General features: G+C 45.0%; 2 protein-coding genes across 3 annotated transcripts in view; one reads left to right on the top strand and one right to left on the bottom strand.

Annotated features, from left to right (window-relative positions):
- The window catches only part of LOC149328471 (venom metalloproteinase antarease-like TfasMP_A), a 41,626-nt gene extending 29,045 nt beyond the window's left edge, over window positions 1-12,581 (bottom strand). The window contains exons 1-5 of one of the 2 annotated variants that reach the window (XM_089562122.1): window positions 12,047-12,581; window positions 11,094-11,272; window positions 10,076-10,239; window positions 6,725-6,814; window positions 5,450-5,582 (exon numbers count right to left, since the gene is read on the bottom strand). In XM_089562122.1, the coding sequence (XP_089418248.1) occupies window positions 5,450-5,582; window positions 6,725-6,814; window positions 10,076-10,239; window positions 11,094-11,154 (448 nt within the window). In that variant the 5' untranslated portion in view covers window positions 11,155-11,272; window positions 12,047-12,581. Of the gene's footprint in view, window positions 1-5,449; window positions 5,583-6,724; window positions 6,815-10,075; window positions 10,240-11,093; window positions 11,273-12,046 lie in introns of those variants that run through there. The other variant, XM_089562123.1, reaches the window with a different exon arrangement.
- A 2,407-nt stretch (window positions 12,582-14,988) lies between these two features.
- Window positions 14,989-19,602, top strand: LOC149328470 (uncharacterized). The gene is made up of 2 exons (XM_089560548.1): window positions 14,989-15,408; window positions 18,496-19,602. Exons 1-2 carry the CDS (start codon window positions 15,124-15,126, stop codon window positions 19,498-19,500), a joined length of 1,290 nt encoding a protein of 429 aa, XP_089416674.1. The 5' UTR covers window positions 14,989-15,123; the 3' UTR covers window positions 19,501-19,602.
- Window positions 19,603-20,544: the final 942 nt, after the last annotated feature.

Here is a 20,544-nt window from a genome sequence, read left to right as displayed (position 1 = left end):
CAACAGCGCTGCAATAGCACCGGGGAATAAGGAACACAAGCTTTCATGCGAAGCATACTAGCCGCACAACCGAGCTCTTTCTTGCTGCGCCGCGCGCGGCCGCGTAGCTACCACTTGACCTACATCGGCGCACTACGTGATATGACGTCACAACAGCTGTGAAAGCTGGGGCTCAACTCGTGCGCTCGCTTGCGGACGCGCAGCCTACACCGGCGGCCTAACTCCCGCTCCTTCCGCTAGGGGCGCCGACGTCACAATGGCCGTGAAAGCTGGGGCTCAACTCGTGCGCTCGCTTGCGGACGCGCAGCATCCGCCGGCGGTATACTTCGCATCCTAGGCTTAACCATAAGCTAAGCCAGGCCATTTTTGCTTTCAGCCCTGTTTGTACAGTTCGCACGCCCGGTTCTCTTGACATGGTGCGTTGACACAATACGTTTTGCAGTACTTGAAATTCATTTTCCGCATTGCTTGATTTACAGATCGAAAAATCTGTCATCAGTGAACGAAAACTAGGCTGCACTCCAATGCACAGTCAAGGTTACTGGTCGTGCTTTGAGTCTTAATTCTCGGCACTTATACCTTACATGAGCCAATATGGGAGGATATAATGAGTGTTTAAAGGAACACTTCACAAGATTATAAAAATAGATTCCTCGGGTAAAAGTAAAAAAAAAACCTCTACAGAGGAAACACTCAGCTGCGGTGGACATCAGGAATTTATAAAATAAACGTGGTAATTGCACAGATGATTAACCTAAATTTAAAACGAACTCTTTCCATTAAAGATGTCTGATAGTTATTGCCAATGACGAGCTTGCGTGCACAAAGAATAGGATGCCGCATCAGTTTTGAGTGCGATGAAAAATTTAGTTTTTAGAGCCCTGAGCGCGACAAAATTTCCTGTATTATTACGCGCCAAACTAAAACCCAGCACATTAGGGGCACCGGAACGCCCCTGGTGACGTACTGCAACGACTGCAGCGGCCAACTCGAAATTGATTCCTATTTTTCAAGCCTCTACACTGACCTTAAAGCGCGGCCGGCGTTATCTTTTGCTTCTTCGCTCGGCGCAAGAAATGGCTTCTCACTGGCAAATATGTGGCCGTCGACATTGAGAAGAGTGATAGGCACTGGCCATGCCATCTGCCTACGTAGTTGCCCCTGGAAACAGACTTCATCTCCTTTCTTTCACATTACACTAGCGTCATTAAAGAAATAAAGCCTCATTTTTGTGGAAACCTGCAGATTTCTGTTTATCGGAACCGGTTTTTTTAACATGCATTCTGTAATTTCCGTTAAACATTAATTTCTTTTCCATTGTACCAGCTTGAAAGATAAACTCCATGGCGAAAAACCTTTGGCATTGTAGCGCAACGTTGCTTCCTACAAGATGCCTCAATTTTGTTGCCGTGTGGGCGAGCAGACGAGCCACATTTGTTGCAAGAAGACGTACCCCCTTGTTAGGAACTTTTGATCAGAAGTGCTTAGCAGTTAAGAGCCGTAGAGCAAACATGAATGAGCGAAATTTTTATATTTCAATGTTTCAACTCCCTGCAACCCATTTCCAGCACTCCCCCAGGAAATGATTATCATTTGGGAAGAAAATGCACAATTTTTTTACGATGTGCTCAAATATATTTCCCTTCGTTGGGATGCACAGAAGGAAGATGTCTCTCATGGCATTTATCAGCAGATGAATGCTGCTGTCTGGGAATTTTTTCAAGTGATATTGTAGCACGTTGTATCAAATTTCGGAAGCAAGCTGTCTTTTTTTCTAAATATAATTTTTAACATATCTCCAAAGGAAGAAATCCAAGAGCAAATTATCGGGCGATTTAGGAGGCCAGGTTCTTGCTTCACCACGCCTAATCTATTTTTGAGAAAGAAGTCGCCCATGAATTCCCCAGCCGATGAAAAAAAAATACGGCTAGGCTGCGTAGTACTCAACCAACATTTTTTTTTCAACGCAACCAGTGCCATGTTTGAGGCAAATTAAAATATAACGCCTTTTCGTACGCAGGCTGTGTACTTCTTTCCTCTAAGGACTCCGTTAAGGAAGTATGGACCAATAGTAAGACCTTTATAAATGCCACACCAAACAGTTGCGGACTATATTACCTCGTGCTCGTGCTATCGTAGATGGTGTGGGGTGTAGCCGCACAAATAATGGTCACTGTGCTAATTTGCATTCGATTCCCAGCAAATTTGCTCCCGATCAGTCCTAAGCACTATGTAGAGCATTTGTTGGGAACCTCGTCCAATTGAGTAACGCCGCAGTTGCAAAAATACAACCGGTTCTGAAAGTCATTTGGTCTAGCTATTGCTAAAGACGCCAATTATACAGGTGGCAGCTCTGTCTTGAAATTTACTTTGAAATTGAAGCCAGGCTGGCTCCATATGCGCCGCAATCTCCGTGGTGTTTACTTCCAGCCTGACGGAGGTGTACGCCAGGACATAGAGAACATCATCTGTAGCTCTGGCTGCTAGCCTTCTTTTATTAATATGGACTGATCCAGTAGTCCTAAATCATTCAGTTATTGATACAAATGTGGGACAAGCCGGAAGACGACGCCAAGATATTGGGCAGCATAGAGATTGGATGCCAGCTCCGTGTCCATTTTCGCGCTCGCTTAAGCGCGCACAATGTCCACCTCCTCAGCAACGGAATATTGAAGCTCTGCTGGCACGTTCATTCTAATCATATTCACGCTGCGTTGTTCATGTCTTGGTCTTTACATGGGTGAGGAGACACATCCGTGCAATAAATAAGTTTTACATCCCCACATTGGAATGGTCATGTAGTCGCGTACCACCAAAAGAAATACGTCAGAGGCACATGTCACCGCGTTTTTTGAAACTGCAGCTACAGACCACAGAAACATTTGTCTAACAGTCTGCCGCCATTGCCGCGCAATCTCTCCTCGCTTCGCTAACCAAACTTTTTTTTGTATTATGAACTTTCTAATGTCAGGCGATGGAGTCGGCGGCGGCGACGGCGGTCACCTGCGCCGTGCGTGACGTCGCTCGGTTTCGCGCATGCGCAGAAGTGACTTATCTGGCCTCCGGCTCACGCAAGGCGCAGTGTTGACTAGCCTAATGAAGCTATTCGCTTCAAAAATACTGCGGGCTCCGCTTACCAGAGCTCTCAGAATCAATGGCCGCGCCATTGACGATGTCTAGCCTCCTTCTTGCGCTAAGCAACAATTCTGAATTCTTCCCCAAAGCAACACGATTAGCTTCGTAATAATTCATCCACTTCTTTTGGCTCTCCTGACTAAACCTTGGCCTGTTCTCCGTCGTAGGTATGTGCCATGTCACAAAGGCAACAATAACAATAGCAACACCAAAGCAGTCAAACCTGAGCGATGGGCCTCCTTAGTCTCTGAAATTACAATGGGCGGCGCAGTCTTTGCAATCATTGCTGCAACAAGTGGTTAGTGGAGGTTGGTTTTGTACTAGATCTCCTGAGCTGCTACAGCGCTGACTTTCGCTTTCTTGCGGAAAAAAACACGAGATTGTGTCGTGCTGTAGGGCTTTAGGAAATTACTTTTTGTTCGTATTAAAAACTGATGCTGCATCGTCCTCTTCGTAGACACAAACACGGCATTGGCAATAACTGCAAAAGTTTGTTAATTGAAGAGTAAATAAAATTAAGTTAAATACATAGCTAATTAGCACGTTTGCCGCAGATACAGACGTCCGCTTTTGCTGAGTTTCCACATGTAAAGATTTTCTGTGTTTTCTCCAAAAGTCTATTATAAACAATTTCTATAGAAGTTTCTTGAAACACCAGGTGTAAGTGTTACCGCAGTAAGCTGTTAAATGTGTGTGGTATGGGTCCCATGTGTTGTTGGGAAGTAAATTTGATTTGACTTGACTTTTTGTATTTGCTCTCAAGATCAAGCCACTACCATTCGAGTTACCCCTCTCCCATCTATCTCCACTTTCCCGCGCTACCGATATCACAGTCCCTTTATTCTCGCTTTTACTATCACAATATCGCCATCACCGCCGCACAACCAAGGTGGGGTATTACCAGCTTTGCTATCAACACAGACCTCTCAACGGAAATATATTGATTTACTTATTGGAGGAATATTTCGCTCCTCTTAAAGGGACTATGCAATAAATTAAGTGTGTTTACATGAATCAGACGAAAGATGGCATTTCATCACTCGTCACCCCAGCGCAGGAGTTTTTGAGCATCGATAACAAAGATATAGACGATTAAAAATGCCTCCTCCTCTCCCCCTCAACTGGTACACGCGGGGCACCAGAAAAAAATAAAGAAAACAGCTCTGGGAATGGGCGCCGTCCAAGAATACGTCATTCGCTGACGTTCGGTTTACGATTTCCGGCTGTCGCAAACAGAGCAGCAGCGTCGGCAACGTCTATCCGGTCTGTCTTCGCCTTCAGGGAAGGCGTATTCATGTCGGGCGGACGAAAAAGACACTGCGAGTGGCTCCCGAATTCTTGACAGAAAGAGGCGGCAGAGGTAAATTGAAACCACATGCGCGAAGGCAATGCCCTGGCTTGCGCTTGCCGGTGGATACCGAGGGGGTCGCGCGGCGGCTCGAGCAGACGATTTTCACGGCTACCGGAAGCGTGCCCGTGACGTCGTGGCGGCCGTGGCTCGAGCGAATGACGGCGTGTGGTGGCCTGTCTACGTCACGGGACTGGTGACGTCTATTTTGGCGATTTTAGTTTCAAAATCGCTCACTACGAACATATTTACGAATTTTAACAAACACGGTATTTAAAATTTTATAATAAAATGCCGGCTTAGTTATGAAAACTCATATTTGGTGAGAGTGCTTGTTAGCATCATTTCTAAGCATTCAAAAAACATTTACAAGCACATTTTAATACGTTTCATAATCACTTTAAATTGCTTTGTGGTTGATATAGTCAACTTTGACATGTCCTAGCCTATGATTAGCAGTCGAGAAAAAATAATGACTCGATGTGTGCCCTCCGTTCAATTTTTACAGCCCAATACACAAGAATTGTACAGACCGCAGATGTTTTAGTAAGCAATAAAAGAAAAAAAACAGAACGAGGCCCACCATGGTAGTTCTTCTCTGAAACCTCGAAGTTCCAATGCTGCTTAGTTAAGAAGTGTTCGATTAATGTCTAGATATTTCTTTGGTTCTACATAAGAAGGACAATACTTTAGGAGGATCATAAAGGACAATATATTTACTATTTCGCAACTTTAAATGCTGCTCTTACTGCAACAAGACATATTTTAAGCGCTGAGATTTTCTCTGAAATGAGGAAGCAGGTGATCAGTCATATTTTGGCAGTTGTCGTATAGCCATATGAGGAGCGAGCCGCGTGGACAACTCTCTAGAAATCTCCAAAGGTAGAACTTATGTCCTGACAACAAATACTGTTCCATCTCCCGTTAATACAGCAGTGGCTATTGCAGCGTACTGAGGCAACATACCGTAATCACTTTGACCTTGTCTGTGCCGAACGTGCTCCTCTGCAGTGTACAACAAGTGCGCGTCTGAGCCATCCAATGAGCGTGCAATCATAGGCATTGGTTTTATCCGCAGGCGGTCTCCAACAATTCCTTCCTAAAATGGGCGGAGGGAAGAAAATTTTTTTTAGTCGTTACAAAAACTGGTATTCCGCTTCCGGCCCAGCTTCAGCCTGTAATTTTATCTAATTGGAGAGAGTTTGACTGAAAAAACGTCCGTCTGAAATTTTTGTGAACCTCTGATATCAAGTACCGCGAACAGTATAATCGAGGCAGATTTGATACCTAAACCCATGTTTGTCGCCTTCTGTTGGAAATAATTAATGAAAGACATAGCTTTAACGATTCAAAAACCGACTTCCTCGGACTCACCTGCCCTCAGATATTCTCCAGTTTCACGGACACAAAACTAGCTTCTCGGCAGCCTTCATTGTTCTTTTTGCAGTGATGCCTTGAACGAGGAAATTTGTTTTAGTGCTTACTTCAATTCCACATCTAGGGTCAAACTATCTCATATTGAAGAAGCTTCCCTATCAGCTACCGAAGTTCAAAAGAACCGCGGAACAATGCGCACAAAACTCTAATCCGTGTGATGTGAATGCTTTTTTTTTATTTTGGGGAACTTTTTGTGCCCTTTGTTTTCAGAAAATAAAACTTGCCGTCCTCATTGTGAAGGCTACGCATTGCAGAATGCATTATAAGTTGCGTGTTACTAGGACTCCATGGTAGAGAGAGGGTGTGGTAGATGGTCCTTGGCGATCACAAAATGAACAAGGGAGGGGAAAACCTCAGGTTGCTTGAGCCAACGTTCCGACAAGGGCGCTTGTCTTCGTCTGGGCAAGGCGTTCATCATTGGCAGGGATTAAATAGGGCCTTCGCTCCGAGGAGGAAGGCCCCGGGGGTGGGGAAGAAAAGAGGTGTGAGAGGGGATGCGTGACAGGAAGGGGAGGGAGGTGAATCTTGATTCGTCAAGCTGCAATAGTGGAAAAACTTATATTCGGGGGGGGGGGGGGGGGGGGGGGGGGGGGGGTGTAATGAACAAAGGCTTTGAAGGGGCTGCGACGGGGGGCAGGCGCTGGGTAGATTTGAGAGACTGCCGCTGATAATCAACTCTTTCTAGCAATAAATAAGCAGTTATGGGCCAGATTTTCGAGATGCGCAAACTCAGAAACGCCACCAGTCTATTCAGTGCCATAACTACGTTCCCGAGCATGCAAAACAAATAGGTCTCATTCGTACTATTTTCACTCCTTCCTCTTCGGATACATCGACGGAGGCCATGTCCTCTACTGAGTGATAAAGGTTTTTCTCCATATCAGGTCCTTGCATCTGAAAACAACGGAATAGGTTATGGAAGAGATAATTGTTCTTTTACGGCACGCAAGACTGCTGAAATTACTTTTGCTCCCAATATGCTGTGTTATCGCGCGCCAAAAAAAAACAAAAACATGATTAGTAAGTTCTCCGCGTGTTGCGCAGATAGAGCAAAGGTAACTATTTCTGCATTCTCATGGTGTGCTTCCATTGGTTGTGAAACAACTACAATATTGACAAGAGGGAAACTGTTTTTTACACAGTATGTGCTTCCTTCGCGCAAGTAATGGACTGTTCGTCGCAAACCGCAAAGGCGAAAAATAGCAGGGTTGTTTCAGCCGCTTTTTGTAAAAGTGTATGTAGGTAGATGATTTAAGAAAACGTGCGCCTTGCTTTCGAAATTTTGGCTGCAAAACATATGGATAATGTGCTGTCTGCACAACATCACTCCACTTGCACACTTGAAGAAATAATGCTTTCTATCACAAATACCACCTGCAGGCTTCTCACCCGCAAAGGAGAAATGAATATTTATTCATTGTAAGGCGGTCGGAGGTATTCAGGCATAATAAGCTCGAATGTATTTCATTCTTAAATGGTCTGAATAGTTTTTTTTTTCATGGGGTATAGATTTGGTATTATTTTCATATCAGCTTTAACTTGTTTATTCGTCGCTTTTTTTTCATAAAAGTTAATTAACGATGCGAAAATTTCGCAGCTACATTGGCATGATTAAGTGATAGCGATACGGTGACCGCACACCTCAAAAAGCTCCCGCTCTCCTACGGAGAATCTCGCAGAAAAGCTTCACCGAATAACAGTGTCATTCGCGTTGAAGTGCGTGGGCAGCTTATGACTGCATTATTATGAAGCGATTGGAAAGGCAGCAATGGGTATTTGCATAAATACGAGCCACATGGCTGCTGCGCTATTCCTCTTCCAATGATTTTACGCATTAACGTGATATGTAAACAGTTCATCTGACTGTTTCCAACATCGTTTGTACAACGAGCGCCATGCTCCCACTGTCGTGGTTGCCCCGCTTGTGAAATCGTTAGTGGAATAGAGTGGAGCAGAGCGAATGTGCCAGCCTGGCGAAATTTCATAATAGCCGTTAGGCCGCTGTGGTTAACGCTGGCGTTTGCGACCGTTCGACTGAGAAACTAGAAATAAAAACATTTTGTGAACACCTTAGAGCCATTTTCTTGCGATGTGAAACGGAAAAGAAAAGGTAACCCGATCATGAACAAGGGGATTTGTTGGTAGCTCATGAGAGGCAGATTTTCGCATTTAGAGCGTGACTGTCCGTTGTTCTGGTTCTCAAGAATAGTTGAAATGATTAAATATTGGCGTTTTCTGCGCTTCAAGAACATTTCATTGTTGGATTTTGCCTGCTCTTGGATGCAAGATTTTCATTCAGTTGAAACGAGCTGCTACTGCCATGGCTTCCTGGTATTGGGCTTTAGGAAACCTCGGTGGAAATAATTCTTAAAGTGAAGCAGGAATGACATTTGAAACTTCACGACATTCTAGGATTGGAATCTGCGAAGGATAATGAAAAGCATAATAGTACTTTGCAGCTAGCGAGATGGTGCTGCAACCGCCGATAAAACCACTAAATTTAGGCTTGTTCCCAGGACGTAGCTGAACTGCGGAGAAGCTCGGTGATGTCGTCAGCGCGTGCTCTATATTTTATTTGCGCTGTCAATGTCCTCATCCTGCTTTGCGTCGTTGCTTGCAGCAAAACAACGGTTTCAGGACTTTACCTTCACTGGCGTAGCTTTTCTTTCTTCAAGGAAGCGTTCTTTTGTTGGAAATACACAATCGCCGTATTTGAGTCCATCGTAGCGAGTCTTTCCCCGCTCTTTGCGATAGAAACAATCCTCAACGCCGTCGCTGCTTTATTGGAGAAGTGCGTCTCTATGTTGAACGTCAGCAGAAAAATACTTCGCGTGCTTTATCTGCAAGTTTCTCTTATTCGATCCCTTTAAGGTCGCATAAGAGGTCTTAGGCGTCTTAGGCGTCCTCAGTAGTTCTATGTATACAATCCTGAGAGGCATGGCGTGTATGAAAACCCGCGAAACAATGTGAATGCTCGGGACAGCCTGCAGAGATTTTTTTTTTCTCTCACTCGACCTTCGCCTTAAGCCTCAAAGATTACTTTGTGCCCGTTAAACATGAAGTCACTCATACATTTCTGCGTCTTGCTCTCTCGCCTACCTCCGCTGCCTGTCCTTCAGTTCCTGGCAGTTTTCAGCAGCGTTCGGCGGTATTAATGGCCTCGACGACATAACTCTCCGGCCAGTAGTGCGCGAAGGAACGCGGACATTCGGCTTCAAACTTTCATTGATTGGTTAAACAGATCACCAGCACATCTCGGCTTAATTGTGTATGGCGGTATGACGTAGAGTCTTTTCCACCGCCTTCAAGCACAAGTAAATGAACGAACGCCCTCACGTATGGACGTGCGTAGGTGTACGTACGTACGTAGGGTTTTTGTCCGTGCTGTGGTGAAATTCCAGACTAGCTGAGATCACTGCAAATTTGTTCCTGTACGACTACTCGCACAGGCTGTTTGCTGATTGTAGTCGTACGGAAAACAGCCTCCAAAAGTGTTTGACACGCTGTACTCTGACATTCCAGAATCGGTAACTTTTATGATGTAGCCTTTATTTCTACCCGACGTCACCTGAGAGCAACTCGAGTTGTCTGCCACGCCTGAAACGAGCAGAGTCAAAAGTTTATGTGCTCAAGCTCAAAGCGCCGAGCAAGCAAAAAAAAAACTGTTCCAGATAACAGCGTCGTCTCTCAGAGGGAAACAGTACAGCTCAGTACGTTTCTTGTGCGAGTGTGAAGGAAGCGCTGAGGCAGGCTCAATTTTTGATGATGTGCGCTTACTGCCTGAACTCTTGCTTCGCTTGTTGTTTGCCTTGAAGCATGAAGAAGACATAAGAGTCTTGTTGTATTCTTTAAAATATCCTTGAAGCGTTTCAACCGTGAGAGCTTAGTTGCTGCTGCTAATCTTCGTTTCATACGTACGGAGGTATTTGGCGCCTAATGGTAACTGCTGGTGCCAACAAAAATGCAGAAACGTATCGGCCGCTGAGCATTATAGCACGTTAATTTTGGACTATTTTGTGGCAGTCGCAATAAAAGAGCAGATTGTTCTATAAATTCTGCCACTATTGGCTAACTGGGTATTTTGGAGCGTGAAGATCTTACAGCTGCAGTGAAACATTACCAGGTACGAGTGTTTAGCAGTATAGATACACATACGTGGTATCGGACGGGCGCGCCATCTCGAGTTGAATGAATGAAGAATTCCGGTGCGAAGACGGAGCTTTTCTGAAGGTTCATTGTCAAATCTTTTGTTATTGCCAAGATCTTCTCGGCGCCTTCACTCCTGCTTTGGAAGATTTTCGGAAAAACGAATGTCGGGGCTGCAAGGGAGAAAGAGGTTCGAAAACATAGAGCCAGCATGCAATTGCACCCAAGCTTAACATAAAAAATGTCTAGGCTACAACGTTGGCATGTATACCGTGTGTTGTCGCGATGTTCTTACAGCTTAGAATGCTCACCGCTGATATTTTATATCTATTGCTTTTCATGAAGGTAGCCATCCAATTTCCAAATTGTAGTTCCTGAGAGGGGACTGAAGATATTCTAATAGCTTTCTTGAAACCAATAGGATCTTTGTAATAACTGATTCTCGTAACTTAATTAGACCTGTTTAGTTGTTCCCCTAAGTTAGCAGAACATTCGAAAACCGTTGATCGGTATTGCAGCAATCCGCTGAAAATTTTTCTTAACAAACTTCGCCAGACATGTTCTCTTTAATCAGCTGCGTACTAACAACTTCGATAGAGTACGAGACCATTTCACGATGAAATAATTATCGCATTCGTCAAGTATAAGCACATAAAATGCTGCACATGCTCAAAGGCACGGAATGCCAGGAGCGGACACAAAGCCAAAGAGTGAAGAAAATATATCCACTGTATTTCATTATATTTCATTATGCCCGCCACACAGTGCGGAGAGAAATACGGAAGAAAAAAGCTTGCTTTAGCGCCTACCTATATATGAACCAGTTATGTCAGGGACCCTCCCGCTATAAACTGCTCTTGTATCTCCTACACAAGCTCATGTCAACCTGATGAACGGATTTTAGTGTGCGATGCTTCCGATGGGAGCCAAAAGCTCCCCGTACCTTGACCTTAACAGTCTGGAGATTTACACAAATTCATTAACATCAAGCGCTAAATAAATAAAAAAGAGACGTCAAATGGCTCACCTCCGTTAGCATAACATGGTGAGTAGAATATGAAAACGGCGATGACCGTAATAAGCGTCATCTCTGTTCAGAACTCGTGAATAGAATGGGCTTGATGGTGGTAGTCAGTCACATCGTCTTCTGTCAAAAGGCAATGGGTTGTCTGGCCGTAGTTCCCCGTCCTTTTGGGCACACGGTCCCTGCAAATAAGAGACAAAAAGCAGTGTCGAAAAAAGGAATTTCATACCAAGAAAAAAAACAGGATGTAATTAGCCTTGATAGAACATATGAGGAGCACATTCATTCACAGATAATATTTACGCGATATTCTTCGCACACATACTTAAATTAAGAGCGTTCATTCTGCCAAGCATGTGTCACGTTCTGGATTCTGCGATAGTAACAAGAAAAAAAAAATTTGCGTTGGTGGGCAGCCGATTAGTGACAACGCAATGACCGCATTGCTTCAAATTTCTCTGACGATTATAGAAATACCGCTTAAGTTTTCATCTTATTACACGGTACCACAAACAATTGTATTATCACAAACACTGTAAACAGAATATCCGCGTGAATTATAACTTGATGCCAACGGGAATGATGAAGCATACAAAGTTGCGCTTAAGTATTTGTGATCTTCACGATGTCGTCATGTGTAGCTGCCAAGGCATTTTTATTGTAAAATGATTGGCTAAAATAAAAGGGCCCTGTGATACTCTACGGTCTCTCAATTACCGTTGCTGCCGATAGAAAAAACCTTATTGCACTATATTCGATTGCTCTAAACTTTAGTAATTTAGTCAGGAAGGGAAATTTTCCGAACGTTGCAACGAAATTCAAACCAGAATATATTATGCTGCTTCCAGGCGGCGAAAATTCACTTGATCCCATGCCTGCCGTTTTAAGCGGAAAGTAAACAACAATAACAAAAGCAGAAGCCCTCCAAGATAGTTACATGCTTGATAAAATGTTACCTCGTTGCAGAAGCCGCAGTGTTCAATTTCGATGGTCGGCTGCTCATGCGGTGCGCTGTTAGCGTAGACTTCGGAAGGGAAGAGTGCGACGCAGAAGGCACACCAACAAGTGAATACAGCTGTCGCGGCGCTTGCGAAGAATGAACCGAAGGCGCCGCTGCCAACTGCATTAAGATGGATGGCATTTTCTGCGGCTCATTTTGTCGTCACAATAAAGTTCACAGCCGCTGACATATCAAGGAGTGTGTTCACCTCTTGCCGCGGCGCCTTTTAACATGTGCTCACTTGTTGAGCATTCGGTAGGAATCCTATATGTCAGCTTGGGCTAGATTCGCAGATGATGATGATGACGTCCTCAGGCTCAATGGCACATACCCACGGCGGGGCATTGGCCAGGGTGCATAGCGGATACAAACGCACGCATGTACAGGGAATGGAGTATTTTGATAATTTTGGGATGCAGAGCTATAATTTGTGTTCGCAGAGATGATTCCAGGCTTTATAAGGCACGTGTTAGGCTGTCGTGCTTTTCTTCGTCGTCTATTGAAGTTAAAAAAGGATATTTTTCCTCTGTTCATTCCTGTTTTTAAAACATCTCCGTTTCAACTACCGATCACAGTTAATGACTATGTTAAAGACACGAATACTGAGAAAACTTCACTTACGCTGGTAATCATCGATGCTTCTTATTATTTTTCTGCTTTGCAGCCCATTCTTACCTATCATGTTTAAGCGTGCGCCAATTCGTGCTTTGCGTTTCATCATCAATGCATTTAATTGTAACTGTCTTCATGTGCGATTATTGCCGCGAAAATCTGTTGTACTCCTGCTGCTGCCCATGTGTGTTTCCCACTGACATGCCAGTATGCTACTTCTTTTACAAGGCACAATGCCAGTAATGGCGTCAGTCTGCATTCGTTTTGCAGCCAATATAACAGCCATGGCATGAACAATATTTCAATTCCCACGAAGTCTTGACTTCTGAAGGAGGCCGAGAGGTAGACAACTCGTCAAGTGCGGTAGAAAAACAAGCGATGTGGTTTTATTGCGAAGCAATACTACTTTAGCTACCACCTCAGCCCGTTCCAGCGCGAGGAGTGGTAGGCACCATTTGACCTTTGGCATGACCTTTGGCATGACGTCATACCATCTGTGTAAAAACGGGGCCGTCGCAGCGCGAGGCTGGTAGGCACCAACGGCGGCCTAACTCCCGCTCCTCTCACCAGGGGCGCCGCGCGCGGAGTGACGTCATACCATCTGTGTAAAAAAAAAAACGGGGCCCCATATTGCGCCGTCGAGCGCGAGGCTGGTAGGCACCAACGCCGGTTCGCTCCTGTCGTCAAGCCTGTCAGATGCCGCCTTGCTTCGCAATTACCAGGCTTAACCAAGCTAAGGCACAGCCATTTTTTTTATCTCGGTTCCAGTCTATGATGCGTGGAAACCTTATGACTTAATAACTATACGCGTACTGCCGGACGTTAACGTGTGTAAATGTGTCGTTCGATCACTGCTACCGAATCAGGTATGTATACGCGCCTATTTTCAAAACCCTTCTACCGTGTGAGTTAGGACCTCAAATTAAATCTCTGTACAAACCGCTGGCAGATTGGCACAGCCTTGGTCACGAGATTCTCGCACCTCGCTCTGAACTTCTGCTTCGTTGTGGGAGCAGTAGCCTGGCCGGTCCTAGATTCTATTCTTGGAGCACCTGCGTGGAGATAATGCTGAGAAGGGACACGCTCTAGAAAGCAGGTGATAGAGATGTGCCAAGACTGCTTTTAAGATATATGCCTCTATCTTAAGTGCTTTCGGAGGCCTCTCGACGGACGCTAAGGATGAGGAGCAGGTTATCAGTAAGCAGCGACTAGAGTGAGCGCTGCGTGCGTATCCCGTCTTCGCACCGCCGTAGTGTGCACAGCTTTGCTCATGTTGCCGTAAGCTTTGCTTCATGTTGGGGCGAATGAAAAGAATTTCGGTTTCACCACTCGAGAATTTACCGGCAGTATACTAAAGAAACAATGACTTAGCTCCAGAGAGGTTTTTTTTTTCTTCACGAGTGCCACATATGAGTTGGCCATTGAAGCAGCAGGACTGGAAGCACCCACGAGGCATCATGGATATTTTTAAGATCTTGAGTAAGCGATATGCAACGGGATGTATAAATTTCGGGATGCAGTTGTTTAAAAATTATGTGATCTATCGACACTGCAGAAGTCTTGGAGACGTAGTGAAAGTAAAGATCTCGTATAAAATGCACTCAGGTTCTAGGATTCGCCATCTTTTGCGGCTACGGGCAACAAACATCTGGCTTCCTCTAAACGCCTAAATTAATTCATCCGCAGGAGTTTACAGTTGAAACCAACATACACTGTACCATTGTGACCACTCAGTTCTTTTCACATTTGGTCAAGAGCTGAGAATTGTGGCGTCGGTAATGTCTTCGGCTCCAAATTGAAACAGAAATATGTTGCACTCCACGCTAGAACGGAAGCAGGAAGTTCGACGCATATTTATCTTGGCAGGGAGCAAATGTTAACATGCATTTTAATAATATCCAAGAAATCACGTAAGGCAGCGATTTTCCAGTTTGTCTTTATGTGTTAATGAGCATGCGGACTTAAGTACGCGCAGGAATAAGCACGTGTATCACACTATGCAGTTAGGCGAGATGTTCGACTTTTAAATGATGTTAACGCACCTTGACCCTTCTCGCCGTTCTCCAAAGCACGAAAGTTGCATTTATTATGGCACTTTTTTGACGCTGTGAATTTGGTAGCGACATTAAATTTTGAGAAATCATCCGGATTTCAGTAGATCAGGAAAAACACTTCGCACGCTCTTGTCGACATACAAGACGGCAATGAACAGTAACAGCCAAAGGTTCTGCTGAGCGCCCGGGTATTATCCATCAATACTCTAGCTCCTTCAAAACAACCTTCGCAAGCCGGCAAAGCGATAACGAGTGATTGTAGCGTTGCAGACGACCAAAGAACCAGATAACACGTCGGACTCTTCATAGGCGCAGGCAGCCCCGACAGTCTGCACTGTCTGATCGCCTCTTTGGAAGCTACAGAGCAATGTGTCCCGGCGGCCGTCTTTACACTCTGGTCGGGTTCTCGGCAGAGCTCGACCGCAAGCCTCTTTATTTCACTGAGATGATTCCACCCGCCCGTGTGTGCAGCGCATGTGGATTTGTTGCCAAGACGATCGGCATATTGCCCTGTGCCCACTTCATGTGTAGGTGCTGTTACCAAAAATGTGCCGTGCCGGGTGGACATATCTGCCCGCTGGACGACGAAAAATGCAGCGACGAAGACGTTGACTGGAAGGACTTCCCCGATGAAAATCTTTTGAGGCGCCAGGTAAGAGAAGTGCAGGGATTGATGAAGAGAGCGCACTTTTCTTTAACGCGCAGCTGCACGATTTTGTTCCGAATTGGAGATGGAGTAGTGGGCCACTCTATGACTGACGCGAGTCGTGACAGGTAAAGTAGCGTAAAAAATTCGAGCTGCGTGGTAGTCACAACGCGTGTAGTGCCATGTCGTTACTTTTGTGTTCGTAGAAACTGGTATTCTAATTTACGGGCGAAGTTTAAGGAAAGAATACACGTTGCGAATGTTACAGAAACATATCCTTGCCCATTAGGAAAGTGTTCTGTTGAAATAGCGTTTTGTTTTATTATAGGTCGCGCTCACCGAGGTTCTTGCCCCTTCATTTTTTCACGCAGAAGGGAGTAACACGAGAACATGGGCCGGTTTTGTTACGTGGTGTACGATCACAGGGAGAGTAAAGTGATCTTTTAACCCTGCATAATTTGTGGTAAACAGCAATAAAAAGCTATGAAAGGCAGGACGACCGGTACCAGAAAAATGCAAGCTAGCTGTATCGTAGTTAGTGGCACGCGTGTCGTCCGCTACTTCCTTAGAGAAGGTCAGCTTGTGTTTTCAAAAAACGAGAAATGCACCTATTCCCCCTTTAGAGTGGCGAAGCATCTGATGCAGATAGAAACACCCTAAATGAGCGGCTGGATCACTGAATTAAAAGCACCTGCACCGGTGGGTGTGCAACTCGACACTAGCGCTCTGTCAGTCGTAGGCGACTCTCTTTGGTGAAAACAAATTAGGGGGCCAACTTCTTTTTGCCTTCGATAGAAAAGGGGTAAAAGAGTTCAATTAAGTTTGCCGGGAAAGCTGCGAAAATGCTCTTTCCCTCTCTCTACTCGCTGATTTTGAATAAAATGGGTGCTGAAGTAGTCAATAAAAGCAGAATAAAGGCAGAAATTAGCACCACTGGACGCATGGCGCTAAATTTGGATTTGCAAGGTGTGCAAGCTTTTCCAAAGTTAACCTAAAGTTTTCTAAAAAAAAAAGGCTCTTTTTCTTTCTGTGTCCTTTGCCTGACATGTGCAAAAACGCCCCTAAGCAGATACGCGGCTTCTGCAAGGGCAGAGGCTGAAGAGCGCGTGATTTCATGTTGCAGTGCTGTAGCAGTGGTGTAATTTATTCAATCCGCTAGTCGGTTGCGCACTTACGAAACGTAGTAAGATGCCAAAGCATGGACATTGGGGTAGTACTAGATTCCATTTCCGTCTGCCAAGCACATACTTACGATGCTTTGATATTCCATCACGAATTGTAGAGTGTTGAGCCTTGACGTATAACGACAGTACGAAAACTGAACAGCAAGTTTAAAAGGAATGTGGCCGAATTATATTTGCGCTGTTCAGTGGCATGTCGACAAAGGCAAGCAAACACAAATCCTCCGCGCCGACCGACCCAAAATGTGAATCATAGTATAGAGATGACGAGTAAAGAAGGGTAACGTCTGATAGTTGGTACCACAACGATAAATAAAATGTTTTGTCGTGCACTTCTGGGAGTAGCTACAAGCAAGCGACGTAGTCTAAAGGCGCTCTCTTAACAGACAGCGAGCACGTAACATGATGGCTTATGACAATGTCGAGAGCATTGCCATTTACTTGGGGGCAAAGAACGCGAATTCGCAAACAGTGTCTGAACTTTCGCATCGGCAAAAATATTTCACCCAACTGTATTTAGCGTGCGCCTGGCACAAGCGACATACGGAACCTAGGTTTTCTCCCAGAGAGAACTTTGTAGAAGTAAATGTGACTGAAATCATTGTTAAGTTTTATTCGTATCAGTTCAATCAAAATGGCATAATAGCACACGCAAGCTGAAAAACCTCCGCAATATGCGAAATGGTTCATCGCAAGCGCGCTACCGAGCTCAAAGGTCAAGTTTAGGGTGGTTAGCATAGTCAAAGCATTAATAAAGGGAGCATTATTCGGAATGAAGCGGCAATAGGGAGGCGGAAGAAGCACGGAAGCTGGTTCGTGAAAGCGGATTTCAGGAATTTCGTGAGCGTATGAGTTCAGCGCGACAGAAAAGCAGGCCACATTTGGAAATGACACGTGTCCGAATATGATCAGATGTAGGGCAGCAAGCGCCACTTTTTATTAGTCGTAGGTCGGAGACGCAGCGGAAAGATGAATATGCGTGAAGCCGAGGAGGTGAATCACTAAAAACGCCAGCTATGTGACCAAATTTAAAAGGCGAGTTATCCGGTAGAGGCCATAGGCAACAGTGTCCACCAGACACTCCAACTTATACAACTTGTACACATAGTCACTAGCATGGCGCCGAACTTTAATAAACAGTAACAGATAATGGAAGCAATTTTCCGGTCAGAAACTTGAGTCTGCCCAAATGCTGTTAGCCAAAGCACAACTCCAACAATGGGTACTAGGAGCAGCGAAGTAGAGAAAGGGGTCACGTATAGGCTCTGTAGGCGAGACATCTTAGGACGGGGACAACTTCAGCGGGCTGCAGTGAACGGTGAACTTGATACAACCTTTTTAAGTCATCCATAGACACTCGTAGGATGCGAATCGTCTCTAGGCAGTTGTAACGAATGCCGTTCACGTGATATGTTTTCGCGCGGCTTTCAGCGGCCAATAAATGCAAAATCGTTGGCGTGAATGCTCTATCGAAGTGCAGACCGCCTTGAGAGCAAGGATTGACGCGCGTGCAGCCAATGACGCCTAGCCGCTCCATATTACATAATATAGTACAAGGGATCATGTCCCGTAACAGTTAGGCCGTTTTCAAATGCACAGACGCCCAAAAATTTAAATTGTTGCGTTTGCTGCAAACTGAAAAAGCAAAGTAATATAAAAAATAAAACACAACGAGTTGGCGCAGTAGTTTGCTCTTCATTGCTTATATGAATACTAGTAGCCAGTCAAAATCGGTCACTGCCTGGAGCACGGAATTACTTGCCTGGCTGAGTTCTGAAGCCCTCGCTGATATAGAAATTTCCTTATATGCTTTTCAATCGCAGTGTCTTTAAATCAGAACCAAACCGCTTGTACACCTAAACACGATGCCGAAATATATTCATAGAGCAAAAATGTATTCGTTTCTTTTCAGGTCAAATGCTGGAACGAAGCAAACGGCTGCAACGCTGTTCTTCCAGCGTCGAAAATCTCAAACCATTTTCTACAGGAATGTCAGTTTCATTTGACAAGCTGCCCCAAATGCTCGGTCACCATTCTGAGCAGTGACGTCTGTGCGCATCTGCGATCGAAATGTAACGCAGCGTTTGCTTCTGCTTTGAGCCGTACCCAAACTCAGGGGGATATACGTCCAGAAAAAAAGACCTTGGAAACTTCTGTGGAAGACATCAAGACAGCTCTTTTGAAAGTAACAGAGACGCAACTTGCAGCGTTCAAGGAAATGCTAGACGACCGTGTTGGTGAAATGGGGGCTGGGCTTGAGCGGCTCTTTGCTGAAAATAGCTCCCAAAACAACCGTTTGAATGTGCTCTCCCATGATATAAACGTGCTAAGAGCAACATTGAAGGATACACTACAAGACGTTGCAAAACAAAATGACTCTTTTCTACCGACTGCCGCGACGGCACCCACCCAAGAGAGTCCACAGCCGGTAATGACTGAAGTTGCTTGCCGCGAAGTGACCACGCTTCTGCAGCACATGAGCAAAGCAGCTAGAACGCACGAGTGGATTCTGGATGGTTACGGGGAACTCGTTAGAACGGCAAGCAGACAAGCCAGAGTTGAGTGCTGGAGTGAAAGAGTGTACTTGTGCGGCTTCTACTTATCCCCGGGAGTGGTCCTTGAGAAAGACGACGGTTATGTTGTGCTACATTTTCGTCTTCGTCTGGAAGAGGTTGAGGTCAGTAAGTTCCACAACTGGCCCCTGGATCACAACATCAAGCTTAGGATTATCGATCCCTGCGTCGGTCCCGACCGGCACCTTACCGTGAAACCTTCATGGTATTCTAACCTGGGACATGGCCGTCACGATCTGCATTCGGCGAGACACACCGAGCAGAGGTTTTACAACAGCGATTTGCATGAAGCGGGCTATGTCAAGAACGACCAGCTGCTTCTCACACTTGAGCTGGTGGTGTGATATAAAGGCCAGAACATCCCATGGATTTTGTCACAAATAAGCACCCAAACATCTACAGGAATCTTAAATGTTCAGCTATGCACGCAAGCATGCAGAAATGAAACCGGTGTTTCACAGAAAATATCGCCACTGCGGAAATCAAGTTGCCTAACTGTCGACAAAAGTAATTCGAGCTCAACTGTCGTCTTAACGTGTTCTCTGATCGTTCTCTTCCCTTATGTGGGTTAAAATCTGGTAGTCACGTTGCTATTAAAAAATTCGCAATGAACGCAGGTAGCCAAGTGAGTGTTGTAAACGGATTCAAGCGGTAGGCACGCTTCGTTTGATTTCCCACAACTCGTATAAGGTTTCGTGTTTGGTTTCCACTTATCTTGTAAGTGATAAAGAAAAAATAAATACGACCATAGTCACTTTGAAAATAGCAGCCAGTATTTTCAAGCCATGCTCTAGGACCTGTGGACTATTGTTGGAACTGGCAAGATGTACAGTTAAGAACAAAAGTGTAAGGAATGCGGATTCGCGGAAAAAATGAATTTTTGCGTTTCTTTGCCACCCAGTTAGATGGTATTTTTCTTGCAGATGGAGTACGCTTGTCTCTTCGCACTTCTTTGCGTTTCAGTGATTAGCTATGCCTAACCGTGCCGCAATTTGATTTCCGCGCATCCGCATCCTGAAAACTTTCGTCTATTACTGTTTGTAAAGAGAACTACTTCGGCTCTCTTCCACGCTTTCTGCCCTTCTTCATGCTTTTTTTTCAATAGGCACAAAGAGCATAATTAAAATGGTCATTGTGTCACTCTTGGCGCCAGTAGAAATTGGCGGGTGTACTACTACATTGCTGTGTATTTTGATACTGGAACCAGCCACCTAGCGGAGACTGGGTGATCAAGTTTTCCAAATCAAAATACAAGCCCGGACGTTGCTCTGAAGTTAAGCAGTCCCACCTATGTCCTACCGTATACGCTTCCTCGACTCGACAACTTAAATGGTTTGTGTTCATGAGCGTAGATAAAATCGAGCGCATTTTTCGCGAGCTGGAAAGGC

The sequence above is a fragment of the Amblyomma mixtum genome, chromosome 9 (genome assembly GCF_055824585.1).
Source record: "Amblyomma mixtum isolate Tamu chromosome 9, ASM5582458v1, whole genome shotgun sequence".
Taxonomy (NCBI): Eukaryota; Metazoa; Arthropoda; class Arachnida; order Ixodida; family Ixodidae; genus Amblyomma; species Amblyomma mixtum.
The sequence above is the reverse complement of the archived record's forward strand: the minus strand, read 5'-3'. Positions and strand labels throughout refer to the sequence as shown.

What these genes read in the sequence shown, in the direction of transcription:
- LOC149328470 (XM_089560548.1), top strand. Translation starts at nt 15,124, where the DNA reads ATGTGTCCCGGCGGCCGTCTTTACACTCTGGTCGGGTTCTCGGCAGAG. An exon ending in AAAATCTTTTGAGGCGCCAG is followed by an intron (nt 15,409 to 18,495) that starts GTAAGAGAAGTG and finishes GTTTCTTTTCAG; the next exon opens with GTCAAATGCTGGAACGAAGC.